Source organism: Falco biarmicus, chromosome 4 (genome assembly GCF_023638135.1).
Source record: "Falco biarmicus isolate bFalBia1 chromosome 4, bFalBia1.pri, whole genome shotgun sequence".
Taxonomy (NCBI): domain Eukaryota; kingdom Metazoa; phylum Chordata; class Aves; order Falconiformes; family Falconidae; genus Falco; species Falco biarmicus.
Genome location: NC_079291.1, coordinates 101704552 through 101720678, shown reverse-complemented (window position 1 = coordinate 101720678; position 16127 = coordinate 101704552). Strand labels below are relative to the sequence as shown.

The following is a 16127-nucleotide window of genomic DNA, read 5'->3' as shown; positions in this document are numbered from 1 at the left end:
AGCAGACATCCCATCTCTGACCTTGACAGCCCACTCTGCGATGACAAAGCGTATCATGTCTGTGCTCATTCAGTCTCTGGCCCCTCTGATACAACTGCCAAAGGAGGTGCCAATTGTCAGGGTATTTCCTTTCTGCCAAGCGCTGCCAGCTTGGCTAGCATCACCTTAGCAATAGCCAGAGGATTGCTAGAACCTGGCCCACAGAAGAGCTCCCATTTTAGCCGATCCATCCAGTCACATATTATAAAACGGCAGCTTAAAGTCTAGCTGACTAATTAGGTCCCCGGCTTAGGATGTTGATTTTGTTTTTAAATGCTTCTTTTTTTTGGTCTTCCTTCCAATCCCATAAACTGCCTCAGTCTAGGCTTAAATCCTGTAGCCATACGCAGACGACTAAGTGGCTGTAACAGCAACTGCCCCTTGACACCTAGCGTGCTTGAAGAATACTAGAAAATACTCTAATTATTATAAACTCTCCAACAGAAGGCGATCATTTTCAGCATTTCGGCTTCAAACAGCCTCAGTGCTGGTGCCAGTTCTAAGAATACAATACGATACCGTGCAATAAGTACTGGCTAACTCTGTTCCCGAGTTTTGACGTTGTGACAGCCACCAGCACCGCAGCAAAGGGAAGAACGTGCACTGGGAGCAGGTTTAACAGCACTTCACCGACCCAAGTTGCCTTGAACCCGGTGCCTCGAATCGCAGCGTAACATTGCCACCCGGCGGGCGAGCGCTCCCCTCCGTGTGCCAGCAGCCATCCTCGGGAAGGGCTGGCGAAGCTGGGGGGGGGCTGCGTTTCCCAGAGCCAGGCCCCCCACAACAAGCAGGCATTGTTTGAACACCTGCACGTCTCCCGGTGCCGCTGGGAGGGAGCCAGCAGCGCCGCCGGCCCTGGCCGCAGTGCAAACCCTGACCTCGCCGGGCGGAGGCTGGGGGTCCGTGCGGGAGAGCTGCCGGAGGCTGCGTACCGAGCAAAACAGAGTTTCAGAAATGTCATCGGTGTCCCTCTCCTGCACACCTTCCCTGAAAGCACTCTGCTCGTGATAACCAGGGCTCGAACGGCCGCTCAGCACCCGGCTGGGCATCAGGAGGCAGCTTTAGTATTCCAGGCAGCGAGGGCTGATTGAGGACCTGTCAGTGTGTCACGCCACGTCGGTAAGCAAACAGCAGCTTACAAAAGCCTGCACACAACTCCCCAAAGTGGTGATCAAATTGAAGGCTGCCTAAAGCTTGTTATTGCTCGCTGTAAGAGAGAATAATTAGGAAAAGCAGTTACTAGGCCACTCGGCTTCCTCCTTTACTGAAAGCTGGCTGAGAAATCTATTTCACAAATCACAGACTGTTTACGGTACAGGGACAGGGTTATCCCCAGAAGAAATCGATGGAGCAGAGCCATGAAATGTTTTGGAGTAAGGCAACAACCTTTACAGTTGCAGCCAAAGGGAATTTGTTTTTAAACAACAACAAAAAATATCCAACAACAAACAAAACGTTCAAGGAATTAAGAAAAAAAAAAAAAAGTCTCTCTGTTTACCATCTCAAAATTATATGGAGATAGGCCCTAGGAATTAGTGAACTAGAAATAAACCAGATGATTTTTAAGGCCTCATGAATAATGGTGATGGGGACAAAATCAAACACTCGGCACTTCAGTGCTGTGGCACAAGCTTTCACGTGAAATCGAGAGCGTGTAAGAGGCTGTGTGAATAATTTTGCACTGAAATGCTACCAGCAGAAAGAGGATCTCAGACTTTGCCTCGGTGTTGGTATTTCACCTAGCTGTCTTGCTGATAACTCATCTACAGTGACTTCAATTACTTCTCTGATCATACGTGCAACAACACAATATTCCTACAGCAACCACAGTTATTAAGGCAAGTTTCCCGAGGGAACGTAAAAGAGCAAGGGAGAAATCACACTGCTGTTTAGAACGACTAATGCTGTTCATACACAACCAGCATCTTGGACAAAGTTCTTGCACCCAGTACCAGTATTTTACATAAATTTGCTTTTAAGTACTAGGGTATTTCTAGTCAGGAGGAAATTTGTTTTTTTTCCTTACTCCAAGTTAAGTTTAAAAACTCAGAGGGCAAAACAATACTAGGAGTATCATGAGCTTTGAGTTGTGTTGTTTCAATTAATTCCTGTTACTAAAGTCATGCTACAAAAAGACTGGCACGCATTTCATGTGGAAACACAGTTTTTGTTAAAACTGATGCATCATTACCTCACTCTCCCACTATTTGCCTGTGAAATGCCTTCTGAATTACAATTCCTCTGGAACAGGAAAGCCCAGAGGAATGGGTAAGGTTCTGTTATTTTGGCAACCTATTGTTGAGAGAAGACCTTGGAGTACACACAATTAGTCTTTATTTTACACTGACACTCTTAAACAAGCTGTTCTGAGAGGGATCACTCAGAGTCTTGTAGGCAGGCAACGTTACTTAACAAGTGTTAGAACCTTAACAGTATTCAAAGCACCAAAAGCCAAACATTAGCTCCAAAGATGTACTTTATTTCTTTATAAAGCAGATTGTTTAGGTATTATTTCTTTTTTGTGAACGTCCACTGTATGACCAGCAGGTCCTGCTTTGAGGACATAGCTGCTTGATAACAAAGACTTCACCACTAGACAACAAAAGTACAGATGCATAGAACAAGTGCTGCTTAGACACTGAAGAGCTAATGGTCTAAACTGCAACCGGTTCAAACAGATATGACCAAAAATACAAGTACAGCTCCAGCCCAGCCAGAGCTGTGGGCCCAAAAGTGGAGTCCTTTTTATTTCAAAATAAAATTTGTATTGGGCTTCCTGGAAAAAAAACCAGCAACAACAAAATCCCCAAAGCAGAAGAACCATACCACGCTCCTTCCCTCTCTTTTGAAAGTCACTTATTAACCGTCCCTTATTTCACATCAAAATGGTGCTGTGGCATGCTAGTACTTTCTACAAAAGACAGGAAAATTATTGAACACAGTGTGAAGTAATAGTGAATGGTTGGTAGCGAGCATTTCACGGGTACTTTATCCTAATACTTTTTGTCCCTTTCCCAATCGTGATCCTCACCCCAGGAGTTTCACTTTGATTGATAGGTGTATCTCATCCCGAATTTGCAGATTTCTCACACATTTGGTATTTGAGCTCAGTGCATTAACAAGGGCTTCTGGATGTCATCCGTGCTCCTTGGGTATGTAAGAGTCCCGACACGCCAAGCAGAAACAGTAATTCATATACTGTTAGCCGAACATGCCAAAATGCACAGAAGGCATGTTGATGCAGTGTAGAGAAACATTCCAATATTATAACTCCTCATTCTGGTTTCCATGTCGTCCAATACTGATTGAGGAAAAGTGTATTTACAAGACTCGTACACAGATATTTGCATTTGGTCCTAGGCACCTGATTAGTACTGACAATCTAAATTAAAATGGAAAATTAAGTATTATTCTGGTCCATTAAAGCCAATAATGTAACTTCTCCAATTTGAAGGCGTGATCTTCAAAAACAGGAGTCCCAATACCTTCTGAAAAGGTACTTTTCTATGCACCATTCGAATCAATGACATTATAGGATGGAAAAGGCTTCCACATAAGCAACTTACAAGAGTTATCTGACAAGGGTCTCATATCTAGGCCTATAGAAATAGACAAGTAGCACACATTCTTTTCACACTCCTTTGTGGCAATGAGACTCAAAATTCACTAGGTATGAGTAGTCAGATAACATCCCGATTGCTACAAGACCAGAATTAATTATATCAATGAAACTTAGCTTTAGCAAAGAGCACAAGCAGATTTGCATCTAAGCAGCCATAACGTCCATTTCTTTCAGCTAGCATCAGAACTACCACTAATGGCAATGAAAACTAATTAGAATGTTTTACAAAGCTGCCAGTATGACCAAGTTTTGAAGTTGCAACTCTTAGGCACAGACTCTGGCAGAATCTAGATTGACCTGAGTTTTCTGCTTATAGAGGAGGGGTGGTGGGAAAGAACACATTCCCACCTTATACAGAAACTTGACAACAGTCTCAAGCCAATATTCAACATCTGACAAGGTCTAGCGCAGTGATTACAAGACAAAACATTTGGAGTTAGAGATATCATTTAGTAAAAAGAAACAACTGCCTTCCAAATCTGCCATACTGAAAAAACAACCCCAAACACAAACCTGAACATATTAAACACTGTTTGTGCTTGTAACTGTAATTATGGAACTTGAGCATCAGAGGGAGAGATTTTTCTGACCACCATTGCAAAGGAGCTGCAAAAACAAGTTAAATGGAAAAAAATCCCTTCCAAACATTCATTTAACAAACATTTATTAAAACCTGTAAAAGCTTCAGGTATACTAAATTTGAAAGGGGCTCCAAAAAAATTTCAAGAGTCATTGAACTAAATCCAAATCAGAAAGCTGATTCTCCTAATACATAATTAACAAACAACTTTCTTAAAAAAAAAATATTTTGTACATATTTCCTCATCAATTTATAAAATGCAAACAGTACGCTAGAAAAGTTTGAACATAAGGGAATGCGCTTTGGAAACATTATTAAAATATGTGTTCCTATAGAATGGCATTATCAAGTTTATTTTACTTCTTTTCACCTGACTGGCTATATTTGAGAATGTTCCTCCCCTCTTTCCTGGGTCCATGAGAAGCTAGGTTTAGAAAAGAAGAGCTCCCATACTGCCAACTTCACTCTGTTCCTTTACAAAAATTTCAAAGTACTGATAAATGATAGTGACAGCAAGCAAAATTCCAGTTCCAGACCCAATTGCCCCAAGGAAGTCTGCCAACACAGAGAGGGCGCCAATACAGAGACCACCAAACGCAGCAGCTGTCGGAATGTACCTGTAAAACACAAAATGAGAATAGAAAAGGTGCCAGGTTTGCTCAGGATACTAACAAATATTCTAGGGTTAGTGGCATATGGGATCTAAGGGAAGTGTCTAAATTAAGAGGCAGATTTTTTTGTAGAAAACCAATCCCACCAAGAACAGAAAGAACACTACAGAGATAATCCAACCAGGTAGGTAAAAAACCAAGAATGAAACTAGATGAAAGGAAAAGAGTCAATAGCAGAATACTCCCTTCTCTCCTGGGTCCACAATACAAGGTAAGAAGTGTGCAATAGTGCCAGTATACCAGGTAAGGAAATAAAAAGCTGAACCCAATTTGAGGGGAAAAAAAATGCTAAGCTAAGAAGAGAAGGTATTGCAGTCTACCATGCAATCAAGCACACAGATTAAGCTTATGGTTACTAGCTCTTCAACTCATTTGCAGACGACTGAAATCTAAAGTTAAGATAACTTTTCTGTAACATGAAGGATGAATAGGTCCTACTCTGCAGTTAGAAAACCTAGAGGCTGACCCCTGCCTACCTCTGCACCTTGTAGATTTAAGTAACTACTTGTTTTAGAAGCAAGGTCTGCATGAAAACAGTACTCAAGATGTAACACATTAAAAATTACAGTAAAAAAAACCAACTTGTGCATCAGGTTGAAGTAGTGAAGTAAATTCAAATGCTCATTATTAGCTATCCTATAAAAGAAGTAAGAACAGGAAAATACAACCCCCAGAACTTAAGGCATATTCTCTTAGCTGTAAAGCGAGAATATGCTGTACTGTACCACCCTTCCATTAACGAGACAATATTCTGCGTCTCACGCACGTTATGAAGCTGAAAGAATGTTGTTCTAGAATCTAGAAATCGGAAGTCAAAGCAAAGTTTGCCATGTGTTTTCCCCCATAACACCTTGCATAAACAGCCTGTGAAATGTGTAGCTCACCTGTTTAGTTCATGTACCATCGAAGTTTCTCTGTGGCCTCGCATTACCATTTGTTGTTCTTTCAATTGTTTGGCAACCTGTATTCAATCAAGGAATGGAGCAAGTAAGTTTAGCATTATTTGCCAAGGCCATGGAACTCAGTACTACGGGAAGGAAAACGGAAGCAAGACATTTCAGTAAATGGTGGTGTGTTTAGGTGTTTTTTGGTATTGTTTTGGTTTTTATATTATTCATCTGAGTTTAAAATATCCAGTATTTTAACTTCAGATAGGTTGCAGTCACAGGCACTTTTCCACACTCTCAATTACACAAAGCTTTTTGGATAATTCTAGTCCTACCTAGACAAGGAAACTCTGGAAACTGGTAGGCTTTCATACACACCATTCAGTTCCTGTTCTGCCACCTACCCTTCTCCTGATTAGTGTTTAGTAGATGTTAGCAAAACAATCCTATAAAGCATCCACACCGTTTCAGTTAGTCCAAATGAATGTGGGAAACAGCTTGTGGGGCCATATTAAAAACCGTACATTTAAAAGAATGCCTTCTTGGGACATTATTCTTAAACTGGGTTTCTGCAATTGCACAGGGTTACAATATATAGCCCTGCAAACATTTCACTAAAAACAAAGGGTAACAAACTCTAGCAAGGGACCTTCTAAAGGTGCTTGTCACTGAATCTAATGTACTGAGAAAACACACTTTCAGATGATTAAGCTACCAGTCCTCCACCATACAGTGAACATTTAAGTAATGATTCACCAATTTTTATATGGCCTTGTTTACGTGAAATTAAAATAATTTTATTCAGTATAAGGAAAGTATATTAAAGTGTTAAAAGCTGTACATTGGTTTATACTGAAATAAAAATCACATGGCTGTGAGTGCCTCCCTGCATGCCTGACAAGCAGCTAAATTCAAGTCCAAAATGAGAGAGTGCTCACGCTGTTACAGTAACTGTGCAACTATTACATATTTGTTAAAGAATGGATTAAGCTATTCCATATGGCTGCCAAGCTTGATTTCCTACCCAAAACCACACAATACAAACATACCACGATGACAACTATTTTCCATCTTGTTTTCCAATTCCAATTTCAGAATGATACAGTTGCTGAATATCAAATATCCTGTAGCAAATGGAAATTTTGAGAAGCTAGGCTCAGGTACATTAATGCGCTGCACTATATTCTCTGTTATCAGTGCTCTCAAATTAAAAATAACAACCTCTAGTTAATCTTCCCCCAAAAGAAGTTAAGAATTCTCTATGCCAGGCATGGGTATTCAAGCTTTACCTGGAAGTTAAGTGGCAGCTGCCTTGTACACAGTGCATCTGTTACTTGGCACAGAAAGTTTCTACCTTTCCTGTTACCTCGCCTGCCCTCGCACTGATGAGATGTTACACAGGAATGCTGAAAGTTTCCTAATGCCAATGAAAGCAATTTTGTTGCCGCTGTTCTTGAAAAAGCAGTAAAGAAAACGGGGAAAAAGTTACCCCCATTCTGCCCCCATCCTCCCCACTTACAAAAAAAGACACAGTCACTGTCAATACAAACAATAAATATTACCAAGATTACCAGCAAAATAGCTATTTCAGAAGACAGTCAGTCTTATTCCTACAACAGCCCATTTGTTCTCATCACGTAAGCTTACACAATTTGTCATTTTAAAACTTACATCTTTGGCAGAGGAGCCAGAGACTTCAATCCATGTCTTGGAGAAGAAAGCACAGGAGCCCAGCATAAATACAATATAAACAACTGCATGTACAGGGTCTTCTAGCACTGAAGAAAAGGACTCTGGAGGTGACAGATAATAACAAAGTCCACCAACTGGGTAAGCACGAGCAGGGCCTCCAGATGACGTGTCCTAGAAGAAAGAAGTCACCTTTTCTTTAGTAACTTAGGTGACCTCACTATTTCTTAGCCATTAGGCTATGTCTGGATTTATATCACCTTCATATCACTGTGTATCATTACCAGTACAGCAGCACACAGAGATTCAACTTTACTATGACAAGCAGTTTCTAAAGTGGAAATCGAATACAATAACGAAGAGCAAAAATACCTAGGACAGCAAAGAACAGTCCAAGGTAAAAGTTAAATGGAGACCTAACATCTACACTCAAGACAGCTGGTCTCATACTCTACCATTAAACAAATGGCTAATTTCAGTGTACATGACCACCTGTAGAAGTGTGCCTTAATATTTAGAGACCATCTCTTTAACCATGCATTTTAATGGTGGTCTTATAAAGCTGTATGCAAGATTAGAAGGAATACTCACAGACCAAGTGCCCAGCAGGCTAACCAGTAAGTTGCCACTGAAGCGAGCAGAAAGCATCTGGGAGATGACATACAAGTTTGACACCAGGGCAGACTGAAGAATAATGGGAATGTTGGAGGTATAGAACAGCTTGATAGGGTAGGTGTTGTACTGGCCACGGTAGCGAGCAGATTTGATAGGAAGATCCACTCTGAAGCCCTGAAAAGTTTTCAAAAGAAAGTCCCCCATTACAACTGGCATGAACCCATACCACAGGTCATAAATGCAACTGCAATTCCTTGACAGCAACAGAAAAAAACCCCTGCAATCATTTTGTGCAACTACACATACTCTACCCATAAGGCTATCCATGTGAACACTTCTGCAAATGGCCTGGAAGCCGGCAGGGCTGTCTAAACACACACATATAAGAAGGCATGGAAAGCCACAGACATCAGAAGAAATCTAAAGTTTCAAGAAGACTGAACATAGTGTCCCGGAAAAGAAACATTAAAACCTTCTATATTCATCAGCAGTTTGCTGCAACAAACAGTAAGAGACATACAGGCTTGAAGACTTCAGAGTATTTTCCAGTAAAAAGCAAGAGCATTTGGGTTAGACAATACTGCACATACATGTTCATATGTGGGGTTTTTTTCAGTGACCAAAGTTGGTCTGAAGTCTATTATGTGGCTACAGTAAGATTAAGAGAAGCTAGTGTTAAATGAACATTCAAACGTTGCAGGTACAAAAATGAGTCTTCTGAAGGCACTAGAAAGTGAAAATACAATTTCTCATAGAAGGAAGCAGATTACAGATCTACTTCCATATCAACAGTTTCACAGGCCTCGTTATTCCAACTGACCTGGAAATAAATTACAATAGCGAAGACAAAGATGGTGGCAATCAGGTTCATAAGGTTGGGGAGATTCTGACGGTAAAAAGCCTCACGAAGAGCTCTGACTTTGTCTGTACGAGTAGCCAGAAGATGGAACAGAGCAATGATGGCTCCCTCAAATTCCATGCCTTGGAAAGGAAAAGAAAAACCAAGTTAGGTGTGCTGTGATTATCTCCCAACTTCAGTGCTTTGTCCCATTAGGTATATTTCTGAACTAGAGGATTCAGAATGGGATATATCTCCAAGTCTCTTGCATCTAGAGCATGCTGTCAGACTTTTCCTACTGCCATCCTTCATATCAGCTACAGTATGTCCAAAATTTGTTTTTTAAATCTCCCTGTAGTGGCCTAGAAACTAAATCATAACCCAATGATCAAATGAGATAATTTTATTGGTCTCCAGAAATACTGACATTCACTAAGGTCTTTACCCCTTTCCTCCTCCCCACCAAATAAACAAACAAAAAAATTGGATGAGAGGCAGCATGCTTTCTAGTATCATTCACAGTGACACACAAGTTATTGTTTGCATTACAGAAAATACGATAACCTCAGTTATGTTTTCTATTATACAGCACCAAACAAAATCACCTTCTGTAACATTCAGAGAATAAGGTCTTTGGGGCAAAGAGTAAAAAAAAATGCAAGGTGCAGAAAGAAACAGATATTTGTCAGTAAGCTGGGAAGCAACCATAATACAATGGCAGTCTACCACTATTGAGTTTTAATGGAGGCACCGTAAGAAATTCAAGTTCAGGAAATATCTTGAAAGACACTACAAAATTAAAGAGAAATGTCTTTGTAGTTGCACCTTGTGTAGGAGCACTTGCTGTATTAACAAGATTCACTACATGGCAATTACACAGCCAAGATGCTAGCAGCAGCGTTTGCCATTTAAGTTGACATACTGCAAAAAATAGATTTTGCCTTTTTTGTAAAAAATTTTGTAACGAAAACAGACTATGCCATATTACCTCGTCCTGTGTTCACTGTAGTGGGGCTGAATGCTTTCCACACAATAGTCTCACAGATATTGGTAGCAATGAAGAGAGAGATGCCAGAACCGAGACCATATCCTTTCTGCAGGAGTTCATCCAAGAGCAGAACTATCAATCCAGCAACAAATAGCTACAGTAAAGAAAGAAATACAGCATTAGTCCCATCCTTTCTTAAATTTTGTTAAAAAAGTAACTTGTATTAAAAGAGAAGGAAGGTGTGTGTGTGTGTATATATATATATATATATGAATGAGGAAGCAGGCACACTTCAATCTCTGCATGTTGGGCAGGCAGTCCGTAAGGTGGACTTTTTGACTCTTTCAGAGGGAAAGCAAGAGAGGACTAGAAATCACCTGAATCGTGATAAGCAAGCAGATACCAGCACCCATCTCAGATGGGTCTCCATACATCCCAGTCATTACATAGACAATAGACTGTCCAATGGTAATGATCATTCCAAACACTGTAGAATAAGAAGAAAAAAGTACATATTTGTTCTGGACATCTAGGTCAGTGGGCAATTAGAGAAATACAAACCACTTTCTCTTTGTAGAGAAAACTGGGAAGGAATACATTGTCACAGGATGTTTAAATTCAAAGGTAAGGTGTTTGTCTGAAATCTGGCACTAAAAATACAAATACACACAGACACTTCACTGAAGGTTGCTTTAGATATTGAAAACTGAGGGTGTTATGATATTACTGTAGCAATTTATGAATTGTTTTCCCAGTGAACAGATCAGTAAATAGTGCAATACAGCATCAAATAGCTAAAGAACACTCAAATTTTTCTAAAAGCCATTTATCAACTGAGCACAGAGATCTCTTATTGCTGAGAACAAGCCATGCTTGATACTGCAAGGTAGAAACAACTAGAACAAACACCCTAATAGTAACTTTTCTAGGTTAACACTGTCCAACACAGTTGAAAAGTTCAGTCCCCACAGTCTACGTATTACTTAATTTAACTGGTGAGATTACAGCAGCAGTGCCAATCGCAGATATTTTTCCTTTTCAAACCTTTCTGAAGCTAAACAGCTAACAAGCCAGAAAGCAGACAGTAAAAGGCTGATTAAAGACAGAAACCTGTGGCACAACATGAACACACAGCATGAGAGAAACCCATGTACCCGACTTGAACATTCATCACACAGTAAGTTTACACTTTCTGTTTGTTAAGTTTAGATACTCTAGAACATCAGCCTTGAATATCAGCTGTTACTCACATTTCTGTGCTCCATTGAAGAGAGCTCTGTCCTTTGGGGTGTCACCAACTTCAATTATCTTAGCACCTGCCAAGAGCTGCATGATGAGCCCAGAAGTGACAATAGGTGAAATCCCCAGCTCCATCAATGTACCTGACGGACACAGGAAGAGCAACAAAAGAAAATAATGGGGTGTACCATACCCAGGCACCTCTGAACTTCAAAACTGCTTTTTTCCACCCTTTATGCCATGATGGAGAAAATATAAAACTCCAAACCTCCACAAATGTAAAAGGTTTAAATAGCAGAAGCTTGTTAAAAGTCAGTCTGATGAGTAATGTGATATTCCTTAGTACCTTTTAAAAAACACATTCACTGAAAAAGACTGTTGTTATCCAGAACAGATTTACTCCGCATCAAACAAGTGTTGTGGTTTAACCGCAGCTGGCAACTAAGTACCACACAGCCACTCGCTCACTCCCCCCACCCCCAGTGGGATGAGGAGGAGAATGGGGGAAAAAGGTAAAATTTGTATTTCAATTATTAATTTGTTCTTACCTCAACACACAATATTACAATAGCAACAATAACAATAACTGTAATGAAAAGAAGAGAGAGGGAGAGAAAGGAATAAAACCCAAAAAGAAAAAAAAAAAACCAACCAAGTGATGCACAACACAATTGCTCACCACTTGCTGACCAATGTCCAGCCAGTTCCCGAGCAGCCATGGGTGGCCCCCAGCCAACTCCCCCCAGTTTATATACTGAGCATGACGTTCTATGGTTTGGAATATCCCTTTGGCTAGTTCGGGTCAGCTGTCCTGGCTATGCTCCCTCTTGGTTTTTTAGGCAGCCACTCATTGGCAGAGCATGGGAAACTTGAAAAGTCTGTTATTTAGGATAAGCGCTACTTAGCAACAACTAGAACATCAGTATGTTATCAACATTATTCTCATACAATGCTGTGTTTTGGATTTAGTATCAGCTACTAAGAAGAAACTTAGCTCTATCCCAGCTGAAACCAGGACAAGATAGGAATTTGCTTTCTGCCTTTGACAATGAGTCACTTAATTATCTGTAATTTTAAACAGGAAAACCCAAACTTTTTTCAGGAGTACACCAAGCTGCATGCATGCATATGGGCACATCTCATTATGATATAAACTAATAAATAGCTCAAATGATATATAATGACAAAGTGAATTCAAGAAACTGTCACCACTCCCTCTACAAGAAAACGTAGAGGCTTTTTTTATAAACTATTTTTATAATCTAAACTATATATACTATATAAACTATATATATAAACCCTACATATATATAAAAACATAAACTATTTTATAAACTTTATAAATAAATTATCATGAATTTTAGTCTTCTGTGAGACAGACTCAAAGATGTCACCCAGAAAACAACACTCATGTAATATGGTTTGAAACATAAACCACCTGAAATATATACAAAAGACAGCAACAGCAGCAATACAGGTAATTCTTCCCTAATCCTTTTCACTCCAAAATGCTCCTTGATTTTTGTACATATAACATTGCACACAGCCAACCATAAACTCATTTTGTCCACAAAGTTATGCCTTTCCCAATGCCACCCTGGATTATGATTTTACATAATACATAAAATGACTTATCCCCCTCTACTTCAGATATTTTCGTTGTTGGAGTGCAACGTAAGAACACGTCCAAAGATGTTTTGATTCAAGCTATAAAAACCCCACCCTCCTGAAAGACTGGCCATACCTCTATTTGACGCCAAAATCACTCTCATCCAGTAGAAAGGATCTGCAGAGTCTGATGACATGATACCGAACAAGGGAATCTGCATTTCCAACCAACAGAGGAAAAATGGATTAGAGACTTCATAATATCCTTTAAACATTTTAGCTCTTCCTTAAAAAGAAGAGAAAGAAACATACCTGGCAGCATACTAAGAAGATGAAGAGTGTGATAGCTGTCCATAGTACCTTTTCCTTAAACTGAATCTAAAGGAAAAAAACAAAACCAAAAACCAGCAACCAAAGATGATAAAGCTGTCAAGATAACCAGATCTAGTCAATCAGGCAAACTTTCATAGTAGCTAAAGCACACTTGATTTTCTCATGAGGGACAAAGTACAGGACATCCTAAAGAAAATAACTCACTGTTCATCCCTTTTATACTATGTAAGGCCAAGGAAAACGTCAAAGCTTTATTGAAACTTTAACCCAAATAGACAAGCTTATGTCAATGGAAAGTAATTCTAGTATTTTCACAGAAATGAGTCTTGTATCTTTCTAAGAAAGAGCCTGTGGTGAGAAAAAAAAAAAAAAAAAAAAAAGAGAGAGGCGTATCTTAGCAAATAACCTCAGATTAGAACTGAAGAAGCAAAGATTTTCAAGTTGCTATTTTAAACTATTATAGTTTACACTCTGGTATATACTGCTTTCAACATTTCACTGCTGTGGCATAACCACAACTGCACAACTGCATTTACCAGCAAATATATTCTTGTACAACCGTATCCACAATACCCACAATACAGGGTGTGCTAGACAAGCCCTGCACTAAAAACAATTTTGCCTAAAGCTGCCATTCTCCGAAGAGGAAAAAAAATAAAATCCTAATCCCACAAATGCAAACTAAGCTGTAAACATTTTATATTACACAAATACAAACCTGTGAATAAAATTGTATTAACTTACCTTCCGTTCTGGCTTTTGGATTTCAGGTAAGATAACACAGAAGGGCTTGATTACTTCAAGAAATTTTACTGTATGGAAATTAGTTAAAAAGACAAAGTGAACACACAAATACAACAAACACTGGGAAAAGCTCAAGTAAAACTGAATTTGGACATGTACTTTACATATTAAAAGTCTCAGTTAAGGACAAACGTATATCATTGTTTTGATTTTTTAAAAAGTTCTTATCTGTTCTAAATATACCATACTAGCTGAATCTCTGTGTAAGTACAGCATGGACTGGAAACAAAAAGAAAAAAGTCAAGAGTTTTCCCATTTTACTAAGTACACTGACAGTGCAAAAAACGCCTTGCCATTGTTTTGCATGAGTTTACCAATACCTTTGAACTTTTATTTAATAATAGCTTCACCCCTAACCTGGTATTTGAGAAATACACCACCTGAAATACAATACTTTTAGGCCATACAGCTTAAGAATTCCTTCATGCTGTCATAAGCAACAATTCAAGTTACTTTACAAAACACCTCACGCAATGATCTCCTCCTAGTCAAAAGGACATAGCCTTTGATCTGAAAAGTCTGAGTCTTTAAGCATACAAAAGAAGAGGGTATCTGCAAAGTCACAAGTTCTCCTACGAGCAGAGATCTGATTTTGAACAGAGTTAATGCTTAACTTCTTAAGATGAATCTCAGACTGCACCTATATTTTGGGCTGATCTGAACTAAAAAGTGTATGACGATGCAGAAGACCTGAAACTACTGGTGGCTTTCCACTTTTCTGTAGAAGGCAGCAACTTCAGTGGCAGTTTTGTAACACTTTAAAACCAGCCCATAAAAATTATTTACTTCATTTCAAACGATTAATTGTCTGAAGTTACACTGGATTGTGGTTTTAAACTTGAAGCAAATCGCGATTCTCCCCTACATCTACAATACTATTCCAATTGACTAAGATGATTTTTCAAGCAGCTCTTTCTCGAAGTAGCAGACTGAAGACTGCCATTCACCCAGGTTACCTCCAGACTTCAGATCACTGTTTATAGTTTACTCTGGTAATTGGAAGCGTTGTGAGCAATCGCCAGCCTGACTGCCCGTCGCTCCCTGTCTCCTCACGGCATAAGCACACCCGGGCCTGGGGCTGGCTGTGCCCGCCAAGCGAGCGGCCCGGCCGCGGGGCATGGCAGCGCCAGGTCCCTTCCCTAGGGACATCTGCCATCACCAGGACACGGGTCCTTCACCGCGAGATTGGGGGGGGGGGGGATAACCCAGAGGGAGCTGCTGTACAAGAGAAGGGAAATGGGCGCAGGACTGACCACGGCGGGAGTGCCGCCGCCGGCGGGCAGCCCCCAGGGCCATGGGGCCCCGGCGCCTCAGAGGGGCTCCCCGCCGCCCGGGAGGGGAGCGCGGGGGAGGGGAACGCGGGGAACGGGCCGCCGCGCCGCCCCTGAGGAGGGCCCATCCCCAGGCGCCTGCGAAAAAGGAGCCGGTGGCCGAGCCGCGGCACCTTGGCCGTCGCGCACTCCGCGAAGACGCCGCTCCCGTCCCCTCCCGCCCGCCGCCGCCCGGCCGAGGCGCCCCGGTACTCACTGCCCATGGCGGCCGCCGGACGGGAGGCAAGAGCGAGCGGCGGCGGCAGCTGCCTCGGAGAGACACGTCAGGGATAGAGCCCGGCCGCCCCCTTCCGCTTCCTGCCACGCGCCGGGCCCGCCGGGCCCCACCGCCGCCGCGCAGGCGCTGTAGGCCGCCCCGGCTACCGCCGCCCTCCGCTGCCCCCAGGGCAAGGAGCCTACAACTCCCGTCATGCATTACTGCCAGAGCAACCCGCACCCCCAAGGAGGGCGGGGGGACCCCGACGCTTATTGGCTCCCCGCGGGTCTAGGAAACCAATCAGATGGCGGAGTGGCGCACGGATTTCTGGGAGTTGTAGTCTTGCTCGCCCTGGCAGCCATCTTAATGAGGGGTAGGCCCGGCCCCGGGGCAGGGCCGCGGCGGTGAGGTTGGGAGTTATGTCAGGGGGTGCATGTTTTAGCTAGTAGAGATCTTATGGAATTACTGTATTAGAGAATTATTATTTATAACAATTAAATAATTAAATAATTTTAAATATTATTATATATTATTATAATATAATATAATATAATTATATAATATAATAATATTCTAATAATATAAATAGCAATAATATGTAATTAGAGAAATCTCTAGGAATTACTGAAGACATCTGCCAATGGGTCTGAGAATGTTTTAGTTATTCTTGTGCATAGCTCTTGTCCA

The 16127-nt window shown here is 41.1% G+C and overlaps 1 protein-coding gene across 1 annotated transcript; it reads right to left on the bottom strand.

Moving 5' to 3' along the window:
- Positions 1-2497: 2497 nt before the first annotated feature.
- Positions 2498-15563, bottom strand: SEC61A1 (SEC61 translocon subunit alpha 1). Its single transcript, XM_056336543.1, has 12 exons — positions 15441-15563; positions 13854-13921; positions 13089-13154; positions 12913-12991; positions 11180-11311; positions 10307-10416; positions 9930-10083; positions 8924-9084; positions 8080-8277; positions 7471-7662; positions 5797-5873; positions 2498-4858 (listed from the first exon to the last, which is right to left on the bottom strand). The coding sequence occupies exons 1-12, from the start codon at positions 15445-15447 to the stop codon at positions 4672-4674; spliced, it is 1431 nt and encodes a 476-aa protein (XP_056192518.1). The 5' UTR covers positions 15448-15563; the 3' UTR covers positions 2498-4671.
- Between the last annotated feature and the right edge of the window lie 564 nt (positions 15564-16127).